This window comes from Pleurodeles waltl, chromosome 1_1 (genome assembly GCF_031143425.1).
Source record: "Pleurodeles waltl isolate 20211129_DDA chromosome 1_1, aPleWal1.hap1.20221129, whole genome shotgun sequence".
NCBI lineage: Eukaryota > Metazoa > Chordata > Amphibia > Caudata > Salamandridae > Pleurodeles > Pleurodeles waltl.
In genome coordinates, this window is record NC_090436.1 from 58105231 (window position 1) to 58128269 (window position 23039).

The 23039-nt window shown below is 43.0% G+C and overlaps 1 protein-coding gene across 2 annotated transcripts in view; it reads right to left on the bottom strand.

Moving 5' to 3' along the window:
* Positions 1 to 23039, bottom strand: part of UNC13B (unc-13 homolog B) — a 1359370-nt gene that overhangs the window by 915302 nt on the left and 421029 nt on the right. For both annotated transcript variants that reach the window (XM_069212466.1, XM_069212457.1), the window contains exons 4-5: positions 11748 to 11865; positions 10099 to 10222 (exon numbers count right to left, since the gene is read on the bottom strand). In XM_069212466.1, coding sequence (XP_069068567.1) covers positions 10099 to 10222; positions 11748 to 11865 — 242 coding nt within the window. The remainder of the gene's footprint in view (positions 1 to 10098; positions 10223 to 11747; positions 11866 to 23039) is intronic.

Consider the following 23039-nt stretch of genomic DNA (forward strand, 5'->3'; position numbering starts at 1 on the left):
AATAACGTTTGAGATTAATCAAATGCATTAGAATTGTAATTAATAGGGAAATAAAAATGGTTAAACGCTTATTAAGTTGTGGTTATTCATGAATGCAGATTATAATTGTTGATTAATGATTCTCTTAGTGGTTACTGATTGATTACATTGATTATTGATGCCACTGGTCACTAGGTGAATCAGGATAAAAGGTTCATCGACCTATACTCGTCCCCTTGTAAGTTTACTTATTAAGGACCAGGCACGCTAACAGTGGTCACTCAGATCTCATCCGTTTCTCTCAGTTACATTAGTCTCACATATGCAAGGACAATCAGAGGCAGAGTATAGTTCAATAAGGTTTTATTGAAGTAACTGCATCTTAGACAATAAAGCATGTATTGCAATAACTAGGACGATAAAGCACAATAAGATTAAAATTGTGACAAGGAGAGTAAAACACAAGAATAACGCTACCATACTGTCACTAAAGTTTATAGAGATAGTTCCTACCTAAACTATATTAGAACACAGCATGTTACGCTCTAATTCTGCCTTTCAGGTTCCCTCCTGGGAAGACATCAGCCCTCATACCTGAGCAAGAGGCCTGTAGTCTACATAAGCAGCTGTAGCGAAGCAATCAGCATACAGTCTTGGTCATCTGGCTGGAATCCCCCTCTAAAGTACATGGGTCAAAGTAGTGTTTTTATAATAAAACAGCTGATGTTCCGATAAAGGATCCCCACGTAAGAGCATGTATGTTTCTGTGAACATTGGAGACAAAGCATACATACCACTTTTGCCGGCAACCTATCTTACTGCAGCCTTGAGAAAAGCACAGGATGACAGAAATGTCTTGTTTAAGAACGCAGTGCTGGCCTAGGGGAAGAACAGCTAGATAGAAAAAATAAAACAAAACCGCAAATGTGACTACAGTTAAAATAAAAAAGCAAAGCTGAATAAAATGTATCTAGGTTAAAGAGCACAGTGGCAGGCCTAGTTTGGTAAAATAACGTGTATGAAACTATAGCTAAAATGGTTACACAACACCCTAAGTCTATGAGTAAGCCATAAATCGAACCCCAGGCCTGCTAACTCACAAGTGTACCTTGATCTCACAACTCTTCGCAAGGTGATCCAGTGAGGAGCAAATGTCAAACAGTGAATATTAAGTGAGCTGGAAACTCCTACACAGGGTAGGCTTCCCCCTTGCATGTGTGCGTCACTATGTATCTTCAATCCCCCGGAGCACATGGAAGGAAGGTGGCGTCACAAGGCTTACCTGTTTATTGCCAAGGACACATGTGGCTATTCAGGTAGTGAAAGTTGCAAAACTCAGGCTCATCATGATGTTACACATCAAAGGCCTATCTTCTGTCTCCGAAGGGACAAATGGTGAAATTTGTGTCGAGGATGGCAGTATGCCCACCCCCAGGAAATGAACAGAACAGAGGTGTGCACGGCTAGGAGGATACACCCACAGAGGTGGGAGACCTCTTGAATGGTGTGGAAGGTGCAGGTACTGTGCATTTGGGAGATAGAGGATGCGGAGTTGTGTGTGGAGGTGGATGTGTGGGGGCGACGGAGACACTCAAATGGCATCTGAAAAGGGATGTGGCATGAGCAGCAAGGATTCTACATATTTCAATTTGCATATTTTCTAAGCAACAAAAAATGTTGAAATTAAGTACATTTTGTGCACTTTGCTCACATTTTATCACTCTTGCCATTGGTGGGAGGAAAACTGATATTCTATTTCCGCCAACAGAAATGTAAACATATTTACAAAGTTTCTGTGTCTTTGCTTTTGAAGATTTGGACCGCCTTCAAGAGCAGATGTCTGAATGAACACACAGGGAGGCAGGTAAATCATTTTATGATTGGAGACCGAGACAAGATCTGTAACAACACATCTAAGTAGTGTCATTTTACAGAGTTCAGGTACCCAGGGCATTAGACTGACATACAAGTCATCATTAGGCATTTGGTTGCCAGTAGGTGGGATCAGTGCTGAAGTGGGAAGCAGCTGCCCTTATGGTAACACAATGAGACCTCCAATGAAAACACTTCAACACTCTTAAGAAGGAAAATCAGGATGGACCACCATTGCTTTGGGGGAAGCAAGAAGGTTTGAATTAAAGCAGCACAGACTGCAAGGAGGGGGGACTAGGGTGCCATCCAATGCCAAACTAGCGTAAGTTGTGAAAAGCACGTACCACAATGCTGAGAGAGAAAGGAGGAAAGTGAAAATGATCTGAATGCTGCCTGAGTAAATGTTAAGGAGAAAGCTGTCTATAAATAGAAGCTGAGGGGCACCCACACGTAGGAGGAGGGATCGCAGAGACAGATAGGTGTACAGAAGGTTCTATTTTATATGAGGTATGGGAACCAGTGACGCGAAGGCAGCAAGTGTCGGAAAGAGGGTGGGGGTGATCAATCGTGCTGCATACCTCTGTCATAAACACCAATGATGGGTGATTAGGATGCACAAGGTAGGAAGTTAGAGATCTCAGTTAGTACTGTCTCCATGTAATGTCAAGCTTGGCATCCAACTGGAGGGCACCAAGAAGGCTGCGGGTGGAGTCATAATGAGTCATACAACTGGGACTTTGGCGGGGAGAGTGGTCAGCTTTTTTGAGAAGGGATCTGGGACTTAGGTTTAAAGTTAGGAGGTGATGAGAGATCGGCTAAAGTTTGTTTTTGTAGGGTAAGGTATCTGTGCCGATGACGCATCTTCATAGATATGGAAGAAGTGAATGACTGAAGGAAAGGTGATATTCAAAGCAGTTAAATGGATCAGGTGGACACAGAAAGGCTTTGCTAACTGGATGATTAGAACGAGTTCAACAGGAGATATGCTGAAGAAGAGCTGGGAATAAGGGAAGACGGGGTAGGGGAAGCAGAAGAGTGGATCTAACCGTAGACAACTGAAGTAAGGAATAACACGCGAAGTGAGAAGCAGTGCAATAATGTGATGTGTGGTCACTTGAAGGGGGAAAAGCAGCAAAAAGCCAACTAAGCTTTGGAAATTGGTAATAATGAGGCTGGATGAGAATATGTGCACGGCACCGTTATGCTCTCCTAGATCTTCAGGGTTTCAAGACTACTGCCATCAAAAGATGTGTGTGTTCATCTGCATAACAGTTGTGTTAGGTGATAGCTGCGTACTGTCATTTGAAATCATGACTAAAGGGGAAGATGAGCTGTGGGGCAAAACCTATTCACTTGGAATGGAAGGGTGGAGATTATATATATATCTACCTCAGTCAAGGTGTGGTCAGATAGTAAAAGATAAGCGAGAGGCCGACACGGTGGTGTGGGTACTTGTGGGGGCGCGGTGGAGGTTACACAATAGTCAGAAATTAGTTGTGTGAAGATTGCATAGCGTTGGTTATTGTCTAGGCGGAGTAGGAAGTCAAAAATAATGATGCAGAGCGAACAACATTAAGATACTAAGTAACAATACCACGGGCCTGAGGAAATAGCAAAACCAGAATATGTGTGCATCACATTTGACAAAAACAATAGTTGGGTGGAGAGGGCCCAGCTGAGGAATACTTATGAGAACTATGAAGGAGTTGGCTGACCCAGTCTCCTCTGATGGGGCTGCAGAATACACGAGAGGAGGCAGCATCCTGGGTAAAGAGAAAGGGTCAGTTGCAGCTCTTTAAATCAAGATAAGGCCACCATTTTGTGATCAATTTTCAGAGAACTCAAAGTGATCTGTTTTGGCCAGGATCGCGTTGCAGACCAATGCACACTTCAATAGGATGGGTAGTCAGTCAGCTATGTTTGTAATTTTGTGTTTGCCCTATGTTTAGTGTAAGAGTGGCAATAAAAGTATCAATGGTTTACTGACACAGCCTTATTTTGGTTTAAGTAGTATAAAAGATTAGCACGTTAGATTTGAGTATTCAGCAAATGAGGAGACACAGGAAGAGTAATGAAGAGGCAGAAAATGAGGCAAGAGACTATTACATCTAGAACTGTTCAACTGAAAAGTGAGACTGCACTGAAGGATTTGAAAGCTACCATTTGGGCAGAATTCAGGCGGCGCAGGGCGCCAAATAGGGAAACCGCACACTTATTTAGAGGCACATTGGGTGTACATAGGTGAAGGAATGGAAATACTGAAGTGGACTAGGAGGGCACTGACATGTATGAGACAAGATTAATTGGCTGGACATCATGTTGCTAGCACCTTCCAACCTGCATATCAATGCTCTTACAATGGTAACCTTCCTTCAGGAACCAACATCAGCCCAAAAGATTCGAGGCTCCTAAATAATCTAGTGCTAAAGAATCCATTCCAAGCAGTACTTTAAATGAAAAATATAGGAGCTGGTACTCACTGACCAAGACACTCACTACAGACTAAAACACCGGTTGAACAAGCACCATCTATTAAAAAACTCCTATTCTTTTACCACACTCATGGAGTCTGGTTTTAGAAAGTCCTGGTTATATCTGCTCTCCCTAATAACTGGGAAATTCAAGTGTTGCACAATTTCAATGCAGCAGGTAACTCTCCCAATCAAAGAGAACATCCAATCAACATTTAGAACAATGAGACAGTCATGCTCTAGGCGAACAACTGTAACCCTAGGCCCTGCAACGCAAGTGTCTACAACCTGGCCAAGCTCACAGGTGAAATAATACCAACACTAACTGAATTAGTTAAAAAAAAACATTCCTTGTATTTAACACACAGTACCGTGTTAACATATGGTTACTCGCTGTAATATGTACATAATCATTAACAGTAATCTGAGTGGATGAAATGCAGATAGCTAGCACATCTGGATGATGTTATTGCACCATACCTCCACATAGGTACATCATGTACATAAACAGCCACAGTATGGATTGATCCTCTCTATGCTTGAGACCCAGCACAGAAATCAAATTTTCGCCCCTGCACAAGTGACCACAAGTTAAGCTCTACTGTAGATGCCAAACCAGCAGTGCCAACCTCGCAGGGCTATTGAGCCAAAATGAGCTCCTGCGCACCTCACTGCCAACCCGGTCACCCTCTATGATCCTGCTCCCGATCTATGCCATCTATCCTTAACCATGAGCACAGTACACCCATCCTCTTTCATTCAGAATTTCACTATTTTGCATAGATGCAACTTCGTTAATCTGAAATCCACGCACACTCCACTAGGTCCGTCCTAACTGCAACTCACAAGACCTTCAGTGACACCGAGTGGCATACTGTAGCCAAACCTCATCACTCCGGAATAACCAAACCCCTCTTTAAAGTGGGCAAAAAAGAACTTACCAAATGAACAAAGGAATATGTACACTAGCACCGAACCAGCCCTTCATAATTCACTAAAGTAAGCACCACCGGGCTATTTCAGGGGTTTACACTTTTGAAGTGATGTTGCATTGACCTGTTTTTGCATCAACAATAGCGTAGACCAATAACTTGTGAGAAAACAAACCTGACAAATGTACTGCAGCAAACCTGAAAGAAAACAGTAACACGGTGGGGCTCAATCAAGTGCTTTAGTGGATCTATGCAACAGCACATCATACACTTGTATTAACACACAACACTGCAACATCCAACATCCTGGTCCAGCCTCAGATTTGTTCAAACTGCTCACTGAACATTTTGCACATCTATGCCCAGTCAGCAGAGCCACTGAACATCCCTGCGAACTTCACCTCTGCACTGGTCTGGCTAAAATGATAGAAGGGCTCCTCATTGCACAGGCTGTCCCATCACTGCATGTTCTAAGCTTCCTGAACACAGCCAAGTCTGTGAGGTCAGTGCCGAAATGTTCACTTACCCCGCAGCCTTTGACCCCAGAGAGTCAAAACCTGGGAGTTATCTTTGACTCAACTCTCACATCTTCTACTCAAAGAAACACCATGATCATGGGTGGCGAAGTGCAAATCAACACTTCTACAGAAAATTCGTACTTTCTGAAAACCAAAGGGACGAGATGCCTGGTGATGGTGAGCCACGTCTACTATGACACCATTCTTCTAAAACAACAGAGGTCACAAGCTTCACCACCTGACCCCAGCCTTTACAGCTCAGCAATGGGTCCGGGTGGAGTGCAAGGGCATGCCCCTCATGCAAGTGACACAAAGGTCTCTATACTAGAACAAATATTTGCAATGCAATGGGTCTCGTGTTTGCTCGAGTTAGAGATACTGGTGTTGTAAGTCCTAACTGAACGGTCCTGCCACATAAATTGAAAATGAAAAGTAAAACAGTTGACATAAGCAAGCCAATTCAAAGCGTCATGGCCGCCATGAGCGTGAAGGAAAGAGACAAAAGAAAAAAGTAGTTCACTCGCAGACAAACGTATCGGCAAACATGCAATTATCCATGTAACAGGGTCAGTGTCCAAGCTGATAACAAGCCCGCCCCAAGGAGGGACAAACGCAAAGCATTTACCAATGATGATAAAGGATTTTTGAAAAGCAAGCCTACGAACGAGTGAAAGTGATGGGCGTGGTTAAAGGCCAACAGATAGATTACAAAAGGCCAGAGAGCTTGTGCGCTCGACCTAAAAAGAGATGGCCCTAGGTCAGTAACCACAGAATGCTGGCTAGAGTGTCTCGCTCGTATCTGAACAGACAAATGACCTTGACTCAGTGCTTTAGACTTCATTCTCGGACACAAAAAAAATACACCCACAGTTTAATAAAATAAAAAATAAAAAATAACTTGTCTTCATATTGAATCGAGAACATTCTTATTCTAAATTATGGAATAGCGAAGTGAATGATGAACTGAATTTACATACTATGCATAAATAAATATGTAATCATAATTTGCTGGGTTCTTTTTTTATTTATTTTTAGACATTTTAAACCAAAATTGCTATGATGGTCTTAAAATGGCGCAGATTTCCAAAGTTATAACTATTTTCGTTAATTTTTAACTCTTGCTTCTTGACAGCATGGCTATTAAAGAGGGAAACAAATGGCACTTATAACTGACTTCCTAGTAAAAGTTTAAAAGTTGACATTTATGGGGTTCTCAATATGCAGGAATTTTCAACAAACTTAAGTGAGTCGTCAAAATACCAAAAAAATAAGCTTGCCCTGGAATCTCAATCAAGATAAATGGACCTACATCACCTAGAAGACCATACACACAATAAAGCATCTCTCACGGTAAATAGAGAATTCATATATAGAGTCTTAAGAAGGCATTGCCTACTTCACCTCAAATCACTTGGACCGAGGAGAAATCTACCTCAAGTGTTCTTTCTCATGCAGTGCTTTAAATGGAGGCAGCTAACAAATGTTGACCTGAATACATATTCAGCCATGAATGTAACTGATCAACTGTGAATATTCATCACCTGTTAGAAATGGGGTCTTTGGTTGGCAGTCAGGTTACCCCCGTCCAAGCAAGGACCCTCACTCTAGTCAGGGTAATAGAGAATCACCCTCAGCTAACCCCTGCTTACCCTCTTGGTAGCTTGGCAGGAGCAGTAGGCTTAACTTCAGAGTGCTAGGTGTAAAGTATGTGTACCAACACACACAGTAATTCAATGAAAACACTACAAAATGACACAACACAGGTTTAGAAAAATAGAAAATATGTATATAAACAAAACAAGACCAAAATGACAAAAATCCACAATACACAAGTCAAGTTTTCACTAAGAATTCAAAAAGAGTCTTCATGTAATTTTAAACACAACGCTAACGCTGTTAGCCTGAAAATGTACCTTGGGTGCGTCAAAAATAACCCTGCACGGGCGAGTGTGCGTCAAAGAGGGCTTGCGATGCGTCGATTTCACTCACGAGCGAGACCATGCGCTGTTTCTCCTTTAGTCGGGTCGGTGTGCATTGTTTCTTCTCTCCGCAGGAGAGCGATGCGTCGATCCGGTCAGCACTCTCGGGTCCGGGCAGGCCTTGCGTTGTTTTTACACGCCCAGCGGTATTTGCGACGGAAATCCAGCCACACGATGATCTGAAAACCACGCAGCGCGGGTTGTTATCTCACCACAGCCTCCGTCAGCAATACTGTGTGTTGTTTCACCAGCCCCGGGCATTGACCTTCGGGTCGCGTTGCAGGCGAGCATAGATTTTCAGCTGTGAAGCCGGCGGCGCGTCGATTTTTCTGCCACACATCGGAGTCGCGTTGCTCCTTTCCCTGCCCGGCGGTCTGTGCGTTGACTCCTCACTCTTGGTCTGCCAGCTTCTCCTTTCAGGGTCCCAGGAACTGGATGGGCACCACTTGGCAGAGTAGGAGTCTCTCCAGAGACTCCAGGTGCTGACAGAGAGAAGTCTTTGCTGTCCCTGAGACTTCAAATAACAGGAGGTAAGCTCTAAATCAAGCCCTTGGAGATCTTCACAAGAAGGAAGGCACCACAAAGTCCAGTCTTTGTCCTCTTAGCACAGGCAGAAGCAGCAATTGCAGGATAGCTCCACAAAGCTTAGTCACAGGCAGGGCAGCTCTTCTTCCTCAGCTCTTCAGCTCTTCTCCAGGCAGAAGTTCCTCTTGGTTTCCATAAGTGTTCTGAAGTCTGTGGTTTTGAGTGCCCTTCTTATACCAATTTTCTCCTTTGAAGTAGGCCTACTTCAAGGCAAAGTCTCTCTTGATTGTGAAATCCTGCCGTGCCCCGGCCAGGCCCCAGACACTCACCGGGGGTTGGAGACTGCATTGTGTGAGGGCAGGTACAGCCCTTTCAGGTGTAAGTGACCACTTCTCCCCTCCCTCCTACCACAGATGGCTCATCAGGCTATGCAGGATACACCCCAGTTCCCTCTGTGTCAATGTCCAGTGAGAGGTGCAACCAGCCCAAGTGTCAAACTGACCCAGACAGGGAATCCACAAACAGGCAGAGTCACAGAAATGGTTTAAGCAAGAAAATGTGGTATTTTCAAACACACAATCTTAAAATCAACTTTACTAAAAGATGTATTTGTAATTGGGAGCTCAGAGACCCCAAACTCCTCACGTCTATCCACTCCCAAATGGAATCTACACTTTAATCAGATTTAAAGGTAGCCCCCATGTTAACCTATGAGAGGGACAGGCCTTGCAACAGTGAAAAACGGATTTAGCAATATTTCACTGTCAGGACATATAAAACACATTACTATGTGTCCTACCTTAACCATACACTGCACCCTGTCCTTGGGGCTACCTAGGGCCTACCTTAGGAGTGCCTTACATGTAAGAAAAGGGAAGGTTTAGGCCTGGCAAGTGGGTACACTTGCCAAGTCGAATTTACAGTTTGAAACTGCACACACAGACACTGCAGTGGCAGGTCTGAGACACAATTACAGGGCTACCTATGTGGCTGGCACAACCAGTGCTGCAGGCCCACTAGTAGCATTTGATTTACAGGCCCTGGCACCTCTACTGAACTTTACTAGGGAATTACTAGTAAATCAAATATGCCAATCATGGATAAGCCAATTACATACACATTTTGTAAAGGAGCACTTGCACTTTAGCACTGGTAAAGTGCCAAGAGTAACAAAAACAGCAAAAACAGAGTCCAGCACACATCAACAACCTGGGAAACAGAGGCAAAAAGTTAAGGGAGACCACGCCAAGAATGAAAACAACATCATCACCTGTTTTCCATTTTTATTTGAATGTACTGAATCCACCTCATGTAATTTATTGTATGACATGTAAAGGGCAGTGACACTTCTTCTAGGATTGAGATGCACTACCTCAAGTACTAGGCACATTTAAACATATCTTCTGACAGGAGGATGCCGAGAGCCCACTAAGGGCCTGATTTAAATATTGGCAGATGGATTACTTTGTCACAACCGTGCCAGATATCCCATCCGTCGAAATCTAAATCCAATAGGAAATGATGGGATTTAGATTTTGGCAGACGGGATATCCGTCACTGTTGTGAAGGAGTAACCCTTCTGCCAATATCTAAATCAGGCCCTAAGTTGGACAGTTAACTGCACACTTTTGAAACTAAGCATGGAGCCTCCGCCAATCAGTAATACAGCTGTTAATCCAATCATACTCTAGTAAGAGGTTTCCTAATCTGTCTTTTGCACAGAATTTATTAAACAGTGTCCCATACGTACAAACTTGTCTACTAGTCAACAGGGGAGGGTGGTCAGGGAGGTACTAATCTGCAAGAGTGAATGTGCACTCACCAAATGGCATCTCAAATCTAGCATCCAGTAAAATCTTGTGAGGTGTTGGATTTTTGGTCCCGCAGATTTCATCATCCTTCATCAAGACTTCAGCCTCCAGCGCTGACCACTCGCCAGGGCCCTCCTGCAAAGTACACACACTCAGAACTTGTTGACCATTGTGAGAAACTGTACTCCATTGCATCCAGTCTTTGACAGATTTATTAAAGCATGCTTGATTCAACAAATACCGCCCAGTAGACTGCCCTGGGTCAGCCTACACAACTACAGTAGAAAAGAATCCATTAAAAGTTGATTAAGTTTAGTGAACTGTAAAGATGCCTTTCCAGCATGGGTATCCTTCTTAGCTTCCCAGTCCGCTATTTCCTGCTGGCCTTTCTCCACCCACCATGTTCATACCAGACTTTTTAACCCAAGCGCCCCCGCTGCTTTCCATACCAATTCTGCTTGAGGTTCTTTGTAAGCACATTATCACAAATGCAGTTCTATGCTTTGCTGTAGAGTGCTCCAATACTTTTCGCTCGGTGAATCAGCAATTATAAAAGACAATGTAAATAAATAAATGAAATCTATCTCCTACAGACACAGTATAGCAAAGCCCCTGAAGTCACTGCCTGAACTCTCCTTCTGAAACTCATGACCATATCCAGACATCTCATTTCACAATTGAAAGATCTTGCGACTTTGGACTAACGATGGATCCTTCAGTTTGTCCAAAGTTTGAATCTCACAAGCTTTCTGGAAATTGGGAGTCCACGAAAATGTATGACTTTTCGAGACGTGTGAAAGGACATGGCTTTTAAAGGTACAGTTATGACTGTAAACCTGAATGTTTCAAAGAAAGCTGTGAGCGACACACATGCGCAGTGAGCACTGCAAACTGTGAATGGAGGTGGCAGTGTCTAAATTATTAATTTTCTTTAAAATACAATTAATGGTTGTTCATATATTTACCATCATTTTTGCACACAAATGTCACACACAGTCCTTGCAGTGTTACTGTCACAGTCCTGTTACTGCTAGAGAGGTGACTGCTGAAAAACTATCTCGAGATAAAATACTTTTCACAAATTCAGCAATGTTTTTTCTGGAGAAATACAATTCCCAGAAGGATGTCTGTAGCTCCCACCACCTATAAGTATAAACTCGGCTGTCTTATAATTACCTTTCCACCCTATATGTTACATACCGGGAGATGAGCATGGGAAGCTGGAAAGGAAATTAACATCCTTCTGACACAAAGAGGGCGAGATTAGTTTTTGTTCACAAAATGCCACTCTATAATCACAGCAATCATGGGAGCCTTAGGAAGTTTAGAAAATGATTAGAATTATAAAGAAGATAGTTTCAAAACCGTTCAGATGATCTGTGAAGCAAACATCCCACCAACATCTGTACTCCCCTGCTAAGTTCAATTTCCTCACCACACGCTAATCCTTTTGTGAGGAATACCCATTTTTAGTCATGGTTTAAAAACAGCAGAGATTGCTTGGTAGTTATTGCATTGCATGGGGTAGGGCTGAGGAACGCTCCACAACATGGGCCAACAAAATGCCTGCAGCGGTTGCAATGGCAGGCGTGAATCTGTAGAAAAACACAACTTTAAGTGTTTGAAAGTACTGGACTTTTGTCAAATTTACTCCACCTACCTCATCGGACTGACGTATAACCTCCAACGGGATCCACACTGTCCCCACCATAGTATCCCAGATCAAGCCTTTGTTCCACATTTCCACAATCAGTCCCAGGTCCAGCCTGCTGATTTCACTGTAAAGGAAAACACCAAAAGAGTTTAGCATTATTGGTACTATCACTCATAACAGGACAGACGTACACATGTGTAACAATGGAAAGTAACAAACTTGTTTTCCTTGAAATCATAATGATAGTGCCTTGCATCAAAGCTTGTAAGAGTTTTAGATATTTTCATGACAGATCGATCATATATATCCCTATATACTTACAGAAAGCAGCTTGTAACCTAAACATTTGCCTTCTAAGGGTGATATTAAAGCTTTTAGGTTGCAATCATTTTCATTGAGGGTAACCAACATTTAAAAAAATATATTAATATAGAGTTGCCTTGGATAAGTAAAATTATTCATATAAAAATGAATTTCCTCCTGCATTTCCTATATTTGGCACAGGCCTCAACTCTGAGATTGTTCAAGCAGGTGTTAGTGGATACAAGAGGTTACTGAGCTTCGGGTGAGGAGGTGAAGCCTCCAGGGTTGCTAGAACTAACCTATTTAGAAGACCTTGGGAGGGCAGGCTGGGTTTTAGGAACAATTTTAGTTATCTATAGGTAGCCCATGTCTGTCTGACACTAAAATGGGATGGGATCTGGAGTTGCAAAACCTTGGCTGGGTGGTGGAGAGTGATAGATGGCTGGGCCAATTCTGATGCAACATATAATGTGGATTTCCTTCTATCATACAGCAGATGTTTAGAGTTTATGGTTTTCCACTGTGGTGTTATTGGCATATTGGGATGGACTGTTCTGTAGAAAGCCACATACGTCCTCCGCTGTCCCCTCTTATTCACACTGCAAAGTTTCTTAAAAAAAAAAATGCACTCACATTTGAAGAGTAAGGACATCCCTGACCCAAGTACTTTTCAGGATTTTTTTTAGAGGGAAGATTGCTGTGATCTAGAGAGGAATGTGTAGCGAAAAATCAACGAACCCTAGATAATGAGTTCAGACTACAGCATGCTCTTCACAGGGAAGGGTCAGGAGTGAAATGGAAACCTGTGGATAGAGACTTGACCTAGCAGAAACACTTCTCTCCCGTGCTTTGAAGTTAAAGGGATCCTCAGAGCTGTATATGGCGCTTGATGCCTCCCGAACAATTGTCAAACACAGCCATATGTTGTTCTGGGAGAAAGTCTTAAGAGTTGGAGATTGCTGAGAAAGCTTGGAACACTATCTAAGGGCGAAAGCTTCCAACATTTTGATTTGTACACAATATTAAATAAATGCTTATAAACTTGCATTAGACGATAAAGGAGGAGGAAACCTCCCTCTATTGAAAACTCACTGTACCATTGTGAAGGACCACTTCACTAGGCTGCAGCTGCACCTCTAGAACGTCATTCATTTGCCCGCTCTCTACGTACTCCGGATACATGATCTGGGCCTTGAAGCAGATTACTGCAGACATGACACACTCACAAAATATATTTGCATCTTTCCACTGTATTCAAGTCTCGCCACAGAGGTTTCCAATCTCATCACTCACAGACCCGTGCCTCACACTCGGTCTTAATGAGGCGCTTGTCTGTAGACAGAGGCATGGAGTTTATGGCTGTGACCTTTTCGGCAATAACCTTCTGTAGTTCATTGAGGATTTCTGCAATGCTGTCAGGATTCTCGATTCTCCCACCAAGGTACTGGCTCTTATTCTTTTGGGCTCACGCTGGTTCTGCACACATCTTAGACTCCTGTCAGGTGCCATGGGGTAAAGAAATCAGCCTTTCCCCAAGACGGCAAATGTTTAGGTGGTATTACTTCAAACAACAGTGTTCACGGCTGGCCCTTTAATGCATCTGTATTGTATTATATCTGTGGCAAAGCACAATAGGGCGCCCATGGAGCCTCCATCTTAGAATTCACATTTTAGTTTGGCATCCTTTCTGATGGTGATCTTCACCATGGTTTTATACTCATGCAATAATATACTGAGAAGACACTGTACATTAGGCCTATTCCTTGTAAGCATTGCTGCCATGCAGTCTATATACTCCGCCCAAGGCTAGGGACACAGAATGTGATGCCCTTGTATCATGATTGTCTTTTGGAGACAGCTACGTTGCGCAGACAATCCCTCGCATCAGCTGTGCACCTCTGTCACAGTGCGATATGAACAATGCTTTCATTATAAAAACTGCCTCTGTGCTACACTTGGCAGGGGAGCACTTCTGCTGAAATTATCCTGGAACGTGGTGCACTGTGATAGAGGTGTAGCCCTGCTGACTGACCTCCATAGTACAAGGAATGATAGCCTGCACTACACTAGACGAGTTCCATGGCTTTCCATTATATCTTACCCAGGTATAGGGGGTTTGTTTGTCCTATTTGAGTTAGCATAGGGTATTCCCACTATGCTCGTGATTGTGTAGGTAACAGACAGGAATGTACCAACACAGTAACAATATCATGGTTGAGCCGTTTATCTTTTTCACCATTTTTATAGTGCTGGTTACCATGCTTTGTTCCATCTGCCTAATAATTGCACCCCATGCTTTTTATACAAGATTAAGATTATTGAAATAAATGTTTGAAAAGACGTTTTCATATCTTTCTTGTGTCTTGCCTTGGGTATGAAAAGCGACAACGAAAGGGTAGATCTGCTTCCACAATATCCTTGGGAATCTGAGTAGTCTTGTCAGAAGGTTGCAGATACCATCTGGTACACTGGTATGTTTAGGGGTTCAGATGGGGACTGTGAAGTAGCTAGGAATTGTGTCAACATTTCTTGGTGGTATAGACAGACTAAATCCCTGTATCCTGAAGTTTATGTTGATCCAATACACAGTCCTATTTAATTCGTAGGAACCATATAACAAACTATTATTCTTTTTAAATGTTTTATTTCTGCTCGTCTTCAGTACGTACATAGTGTAGGAATGATAAATTATATAATTATACAATTATTTAAACCAAGAGCAAATCGCAGTCTTGGAGTATATCCAGGAACAAGCAGACTGCCTACAGGATTTTGTTACTTTTGTAGGACACTATTAACCCCCAAGGAAAAAAAAAACCTCTTCCCCTCCCCCCTACTTAGTCGCTGCTGCCATGTTGAAATATAAATGGAGATAAACCTTAAAGTTCTTGTGGTGGTAAAGATGGAACAGAGCGATGAAGTAGTCCTTACAACATAGTAAAATGTTGTGCGCCCTCATCCACTGTTTGGTTCAAGCGCCTATTTGTGAAAAGAGTTCTGTCTGTGCAGTAAGAAGAGGAGAAATCACGTCAGAGGGGCTGCGGGGGTAGAGTATCATCCTTAGTGCAGTGTTTATAGGGCTCCACACCAGGGTATCCCATGTTTGTGCAACAGGAAATTTCCCAAGGCCGACACATTCCTTCCTGTGTAGCAGGGTGCCCCCAGATTGAAATCAGGAGAGCACTACCTTTGTCCAATTTGTAATGGTTGGGGACAAGGATCCTTCCAGTGCAGTGTAATATTGTGCTTCGCTAAGAGGAGAGATGAATCAAAGAACCTGGTGGAGGACTTCTCTGGCGTAAGATGGGGAAATAAGACCAGGATGAGCGCTTCAGGAGCTTTCATTAGCAGTGGCTGTGGCGGTGTTTAGAATTTCGAGAACGTTCCGCCAGTAGGAGGATATGGTTGGGAAAGACCTGAGCATATGCAGCAAATCAACTCCTATCTGCAAGCATTGGGGCACGTGGTGGCAGCCATGGGGTATATTCTATTGATGCTGGCTGGTGTGAAGTATGTGCGGTACAGGAAGTTAAATTCGATATATGTAAAGCAGAAGCCATGGGACACTGTAGGAGTATTCCAGGATTTCAACCCACTCTGCATCATTCAAAGCTTAAGCCATTTCAGCTTCCGAAGGAGCACGAAGTGAAGGCAGAGAATGGTCGAAGTGTTATAAAAAGGATCGGTAGAGCCATAAAATCAGTTCACCACCAGGGCCTATAGTATAAAGTGTCTGATAAACTTTGTATTGAACTGGTGCTAAATGTCGCATCCAGAAGAATGTGGACAGTGAGTGTTTAAGGTGTTCATATATTAAAAACTTACCCGGGTGTAAATTATAATCTGTCATTATAGTTTGAAAGTCCAGCAACTCATGGTCAATGAACAAGTAGCCCAGTGTCATTAAGCCAGCTGCATGCCACTGGTGGAGGTGTCCTCGGCGAAGCAGATCAGTGCAGCTGGGAAGACCGAGCAGTGGCACTGCCAGGGCACATGGCTGTTTTGTGTTGATAAGTTTGCGGGACCTAGACAAGAATGCAAGTGTTGTAAAGTTGTGGGTGGTGTGAAGTGGATTCATCAGAGGGGAATAGTGAATAATGCTATGACCCCTCCTGACAGTCTTTTTGTGTAAACTCTGTCTCATGAAGGGAATAGCCAGCCAGCGTGCTAGCCACCAGAGCTGCGTGGCAAGATAATTATGCTCAAAACATGGAAGAGCCACCTCGCCTGCAGATACAGGCAGTTTAAGAGTGGAAGTGTTACTCGACTGCACCCAGTTCCACAGATCAAAGATATTAACGAGCTATCAAATTGTTTGGTTAATTACGTCAGTGATGGAATGATGCATATTAATGCCCAAGTACTGAAACGTGGTGGTGCCTGAGGTAATCGGGAATTTAACTGCAGAAGAAGGAGCGATTTGAAGGATGCTTTAATAGGAGAGACGCATGACTTTGCCCCAATTTACTTTAATCCCAGAAAACACTGTGAAATCATCAGAGATGTGCAAGACAAGAGTCACCATGCTGTGGATGCAATGATCCGCTCCGGATTCCACATACTGGGTGCAGGACATGATATAAGGTAAGGATCAAGTTAAATATAGGCAATGGAACTACATCCAAAATCACATCTCAGAGATTTCTGGGATCCTCTCCGAACATATTTACTGCACCATGATGCAAACAATCCCTCTGTATGCTGAGAGGTGGTGCAATGCGCCTCCTGGTACGGTGCTGACACAGACTACTGTGTAATAGGACACGCGCTGCGATATCACCGCCATATTGTAAACGTGATGTTATGCAAAGCAAAGCATTTATCTGCAGGAACTTCCGGCTGTATAAAATGATACCTATTGTCATGTTCACTTGCTGTATGATACTGCAATTGTTTAATAAAAATATATTAAAAAAATAAAGATGTGTAAGCGGTGTTGGGTCCACATTTGCATCTCAGACGTATAATGGTATATCCTCCGCATAGAAAAACAGTGTGAATTGAACATCAAACCGGTAAACCCCAGTGTGCGCTGAGGAGCCGTAGCCAAGCTGCCAGTGACTCCATTGCCATGGCAAATAGTAGCCCGAGAAAGAGGGCATCCTTTATGGGCGCCTCTGCCCAGGGGCCAGGCAGCGAAGATGCATTCCCTAGTTTCTACCCAGGCAGAAGGACTAGAGTACATTATCCGGACCCACTTACACCTCTGTGGGCCTAACCCAAACAGCCATAGCACTTTCTGCATGCAGTCACTGTGAAGGGAATCAAAAGCCTTCTCCAGGTCTACTGCAACACATGCGACTTATGGGTAGTCATTTGTTGATTTTTCCATAACGTGCCTTCATATCACCGTAATAAGAATGTGAAGCCTAGTGCGTAGGCAGAAAAGCCCAGACCATAAACCTGGTCCCACCATCTTAACTGTAATCGAGAAACTTTGTTGGTGCTCAGGTATGTTTCTTGCAAAAAGGCAAATTGAGTTCACCATACATAATTCCTTTCATAATCTTCATCCTACTATCCATAAATAGCTGAGTCTACCATCCAACCTTCTGAGTTGTCACCTATGCAGTACTTTGTGAATGCTTTAAGAATACTTTGCCAGAGGCACACTGATCTGATTCCAATCATATAAACGTTTGCAAGATCATAATGACCCACCTCTTTATCAAACCATTTGAACTTTCCCTACTATTTTAATCTTCTTGCCCTCATAGTTTACTGTCTCTTTACGAGTCTTGCCTAAGCATTATGCAAAAATGCTCAACTAGCTCAAACAGAAGCAGCACAGCTTAACAAATCTAATTAGCTACTACTGCATGAAAACTCTAGTTTTGCCTAACCATATGCCTCACTAAAATAACTTTGCTTGTTTGGCTGAAGATAATCCCTACCGGTGAACCAGTCTAGCTAAAAAATTAAATAAGAACTATTTACCCTAACAGCTCGATGAATGAAACGGAAGGCCAATTTATTGTTGCTATTTCAAAGGCAATAAACAGCTAGAAGAGCATCTACCACTGTTAATGTATACCACTCTAGACACTTCTGGCTAGTTTATGAATGTAGAAATTATTTATACATAACTGTTTATTCGTTGTGGTAATTATATACTGGTTATGCACAAATACAGATTGGTAAATTTGTACTTTCAGAGCAAATTTCAAATATTCATTATGTTTAAATTTGTTTTTTTTCTTCAATATCACAAAGCTTGAGATTTCATGCAATGAAATAGCATCACCTCTATTAATGTACTTTTGAAGTGTTCTTTGTTTTATCAAGCTAGAAAAGGTAACTGTGGTACAGAAACTAACATGATAAAATGGTCGGAAAACTTTGCACTATTCTTTTAGCTCATTTAATGAAAACTTAGGAGGACATAGAAAATAACTCTGTAAAATCTCTAACTTATAAATTCCTCAAATGTTCTTAAACAGATCTTTTTCGACCTTTAAGCAGTGCAAAGAGACTAAGAGTTGGCAGACACATTTTGGCACACCGTTGGCAGGTCCCTAATGTATTTTAATGGTATCCTGGGTTGAACACCTACAGCAACGATGGACTGTGATCCAGCCTGACCGATCGCCAGATTAATTCAAGCATTTAATCAATTACCTTATTCTTCTAACTGACGCCCTATGTGCAAGAGTTATGCCCAGACATGGGTCCCATGCTCATTCTGCCCCCAGAACCAAGCTATTCCTGGCTGATGAGTCTTAATCACAGGCAAAACTGGTCCTAGGTTGCTGTGCTCCAGTTCAGGGAGAACCTCGCCGTGCAGTTCGGACTGGACTGTTCTCAGTGGAGCAGGATCAAGACTGATTTGCATATGGCTGGATCCAAAATGCGGTGGTGTGGTGGCTGAAACATGGACTGGAAAGCGGCCCAAGAACTGCCAGTGGCAATGATTATTTCAAGCATTCCATCCATCACCTTATTGTTGTTGCAGTTGATGCCCTATGTGCGATGGATAGGCCCAGACAAGGGTCCCATGCTCACTATGCCACTCAAACCACACTGATCCTAGGCTGCTTGTGTTTCGGTTCAGGGAAGACTGACCTAGCTGACTCGGATGCATTGTTCCCATTGGAGCAGGGTCAAGACTGATTTACATATGTCTGAAGTGCAAACCTCATAACAGCTAACACCAAAAACCACAAGGAACAATGTAACCCCAATAGAATTAGGCAGTCACCCAAAATATTGTGCTATACAAGTTTAATAATACTCATCTCAAAAACATCAATAAAGAGTCAAATCATAACGAAATAGAGAAAGGTTCTAAGGTAAGGTACCAGAAAAGGAAAAGGCTGCCAAGAGGTGTTAGCACTGCTAATGTCTAGAAACTCTAAACAAAGTTCCTACTCCTCTTTTATTTTATTTTTTTAACTCAACCCTATTTGTAAAAACTAATTTATTGGCCAAATATGATGGTTTCCTCAGTATCAGTTTTTCATTGGCCAAAAACTGAACTCGGAATTCCAGGCATACCCAATGTTAAGATCCAAAAATTGTGGCGCTCGGACCTTCCAATGCTCATATTTAAACAGACAACAGTGTAAAAGGAAGGTAACAACGAGCTTTTTGGAAGTCCATGCAGCGTACAGTTCAGCTGCCAACACGGGACAGGAAAAGGAGCAAAAAATGTAGCACATTTTAAACAGAAACCGCTGATACTGCACAGCCTAAACACTTCTTGCTGTGTGAGCCCAAAATAAATGTTTTGAATCAAGCAAAGTCTAAAACCGTAACTGGCTCTGCAATCATAGGTGTAACCCCTTCTTTTGATAAAGCATGTAACATGATTGAAGCACACAATAAACGTGGTCTACCCAAGGAAACGGACATTCTGTTTTGGATGGACTGTATTTCAAGCACACAGCTTACATCCAGACTTCAGACCTTCAACAGGCAACTCTACAAGTGGCAGACATTCAGCTCCAACAACACTCACGGGCATAATGCTGGGCGGGGAGACCACAGCTGGCCATCGGACCATCTCCTCCCCACCTCAGACAGGTTAAGTATAGTAAATAACAGTGTGGAGCCCTTCGACATACTGCATTTTAATGGTGTAAGATTTTGATGTACCCATCTATAAGTACCGAGACAAATTAAGTAAAGCAATTAAGAACCCTCCTGGCAGAATGGGAATCAGTACCTTAAACTCATGCAAATGAAAGCAGCAGAGAGATCCCCAAGACAGGCATTGCCAGTATCAAGAGCCAGAAGTAAGTTTTCGATCACTTGAGTGGTGGAGTCTCTGCGCTCTTTTCAGTCCACAATATTAACTGCGAGCGCCATTGCAGTAACTTACAGAAGTGAATACCAGACCTTCTGGTAAAGATATTGACATGATCTAGAGTGCAGTGCTTGATATACTAGGCTCACCATTCTGTAAAGGTACCCGTCATCCATGGGTAGCAACTGAAGGATGGTAATCAGAAAGGCGGCTGCACAGTGTTTAATTTGTAAATAAAAGCGTGCCGGTGCCCAAAGCCCTCCTCTTAAAAACGCGGCTTCTGCACTTAAATGTGTGATCTCGGAATACTGAGGCAGCGTAATCCTGAAGCCACCTCGGGCCTCTTCAATCCATTTACAGCCACTCTGCCCCTTCAGATCACTCTTGCAGCTTTCTGCTTTCTCCCATTGTGGCGCGTTTTCGTTTTTCTTTTTCTCCGTCTCCCATATGTCTTTTGCTCGCAGCAAATGCTTAAGGCAGAAGAATAAGCCCCGGCCCGCAAAAATAAGGGCCGGTGCTCAGCACCGGAAACAACAAGCACAAATTAAGCATGCGGCTACAATATACTAACTCTACCACAACACAACTGGGTCCTTGAGAAAAGGAAGATGCACTTGGGAATCACCAGAGAGTAGGCACTCTCTAAGATCTACCACTGATACAGTATTGAAAAATAAATAATGCCTGATTCAGTCAATCCACAAATATAGGAATGACATGCCAAAACAACAGACTTAGCAATAACAACTAATATGGTTTCTTTGATAAGCATATTTTATTGAACCAAAACCTTATTGTGATGATGCAATACCTACGTCCACAAAAGAGTGTTGATGAAAAGACAACCACATTCAACCAATAGTTACCGAAGTCTTCTAACATGATGTGCTATAAACACTTGTCTATAGGTTAGATGAAAAGCATAATTCCTTGAAGGGGAAATTAGGCAAAACCTAAGAGGAAGAAATAAAGTGTGATCGAGGAAAGAATTGTTGCAAAGTGTTGCAGTAAATACCTTCTGTTCTTCAACTGTTTTTCCCTGATAAGTATATACATTGAATACAGAAGCACTCGGAGAGGAATTCATCCAGTCAAATTGTAAAAGATCATGAAAACCATGTCCAACTGCCTCAAATGAGTGACCAAGAGCGGACTGACCATTCAAAAGAGCACATTTAAAAGTTTCTCACTGTCCACTATGTTGATGGACAGAGGAGAAAAGAAGGTACTGAACTCAGACTGAAGGAGCAAAGAGCCATTGCCACCCAACCACAATGCAGAAGCCCCCTTTACTATCGATAACTGGAAAACGGTTTTAATAGAAACATAATGTTGTCATCCTATACCAATACCTGGTTGAAAGGTACCTTCCTGTACCTCTGTCCTCCGAAGTCTCAACAGGTCCAGAAGGAATGTATTTGCCCCTAGGGTAGGCCCTCTACTGGATGCATGTGCAAGGACACCTATAAGGAAGCTGAATATAAACAGCGTGGTCCAGTTGTACTTCTAGTCACACGATTTCTCTGAACTAAAAACTGATGACTGGATGGATTGTTGGGCCACGCAGGTCAAAAGGGGAAAGGAGACTCTCCATTACCTTTTCCTCTCCATCACCACTTCCTCCAGGAACCACAGGACTTTGGAAAAGAAGTTCAGAATGTTGGCAAAGCAGGAGTCATAGAAGTTTGGAAAGGAAGTACATCTTTAAATTCTCCAGGTCCTGTGTACTTATGGCTATGAGACTGTCATGTCCTGTCATGGACCGCAGGTCGATGAGCGGGAGAGCCACTGAGCTGCCAGAAATCACAGTAGTCAAGAAATAACTATCCTCTACGACAGGGAGATGCTCAAACAGAGACTTGCTTTCACCAGATAGCCAGCCAAAGTGTGGCAATAGTGGGAGGCCAGTGTTCAACTGGGGAGGGCTGATGAAGGTATGAGCAGCAAAGTTATTCACTCTATCAAGACAGAAACGCCCCCCATGGTGCACAGTCATGTTAATCTCACACACAAAAGATGAACGGAGGAATACTTCAAAATAATCTAATCACTAGTCATTGCTTGGGGCAGCATTCCAACCCACTGTTTTTACACCCACTGGGCCTCTCTAGATAGAAGCCCACCTTATGCAATTGAGTATTGACCCTGCTCCTCATTGAAACATCCACCTCAAGCTGCCAGATGCTATCCCCTCCAGATGGAATCACAAACAGCCCCCGCCCTGTAATCTTTGTATGGCTGGTCAGTGAGATATAGCTTGGATTCAACGGCACAGCGAGCCAGGGACCTAATTCTGGACATACCCTGGCTTGGAGCATCTCATCAAACAGACAAAAGGTTATGAGAGGGATGCTTGTAAATGCGCTAACCACTGGACCATATAAGCAGACGCTGTCTTTGGGTTGCTTGTGTTCCAGTTCAGAGAGGACCTAACCCGGCATTTCAGGCTGGACTGTTCCTATTAGAGCAGGACCAAGGCTAATGTGCATGTGGCTGGGTCTAATCTGAGGTGGCATGGTGGTCAAAAAGGCGATGAGTTGGAACACTACCCCAAGCAATTGCTAGTGGTTAAGTGATTTACAAGCATTCATCCTGTTACCTTTGTGTGTTTGAGGCTCAGTTGTGTGCCCCAGCCTGAACTGTCCAACCAGAGGTATTTGGTATTCTGTTTTTTGATTTTTGCGCCAGCCTCACACTAATCTAGTTTGTGCGTGGATGCCTAGGCTTGTTCTTTACATGAGTGAGGTCCT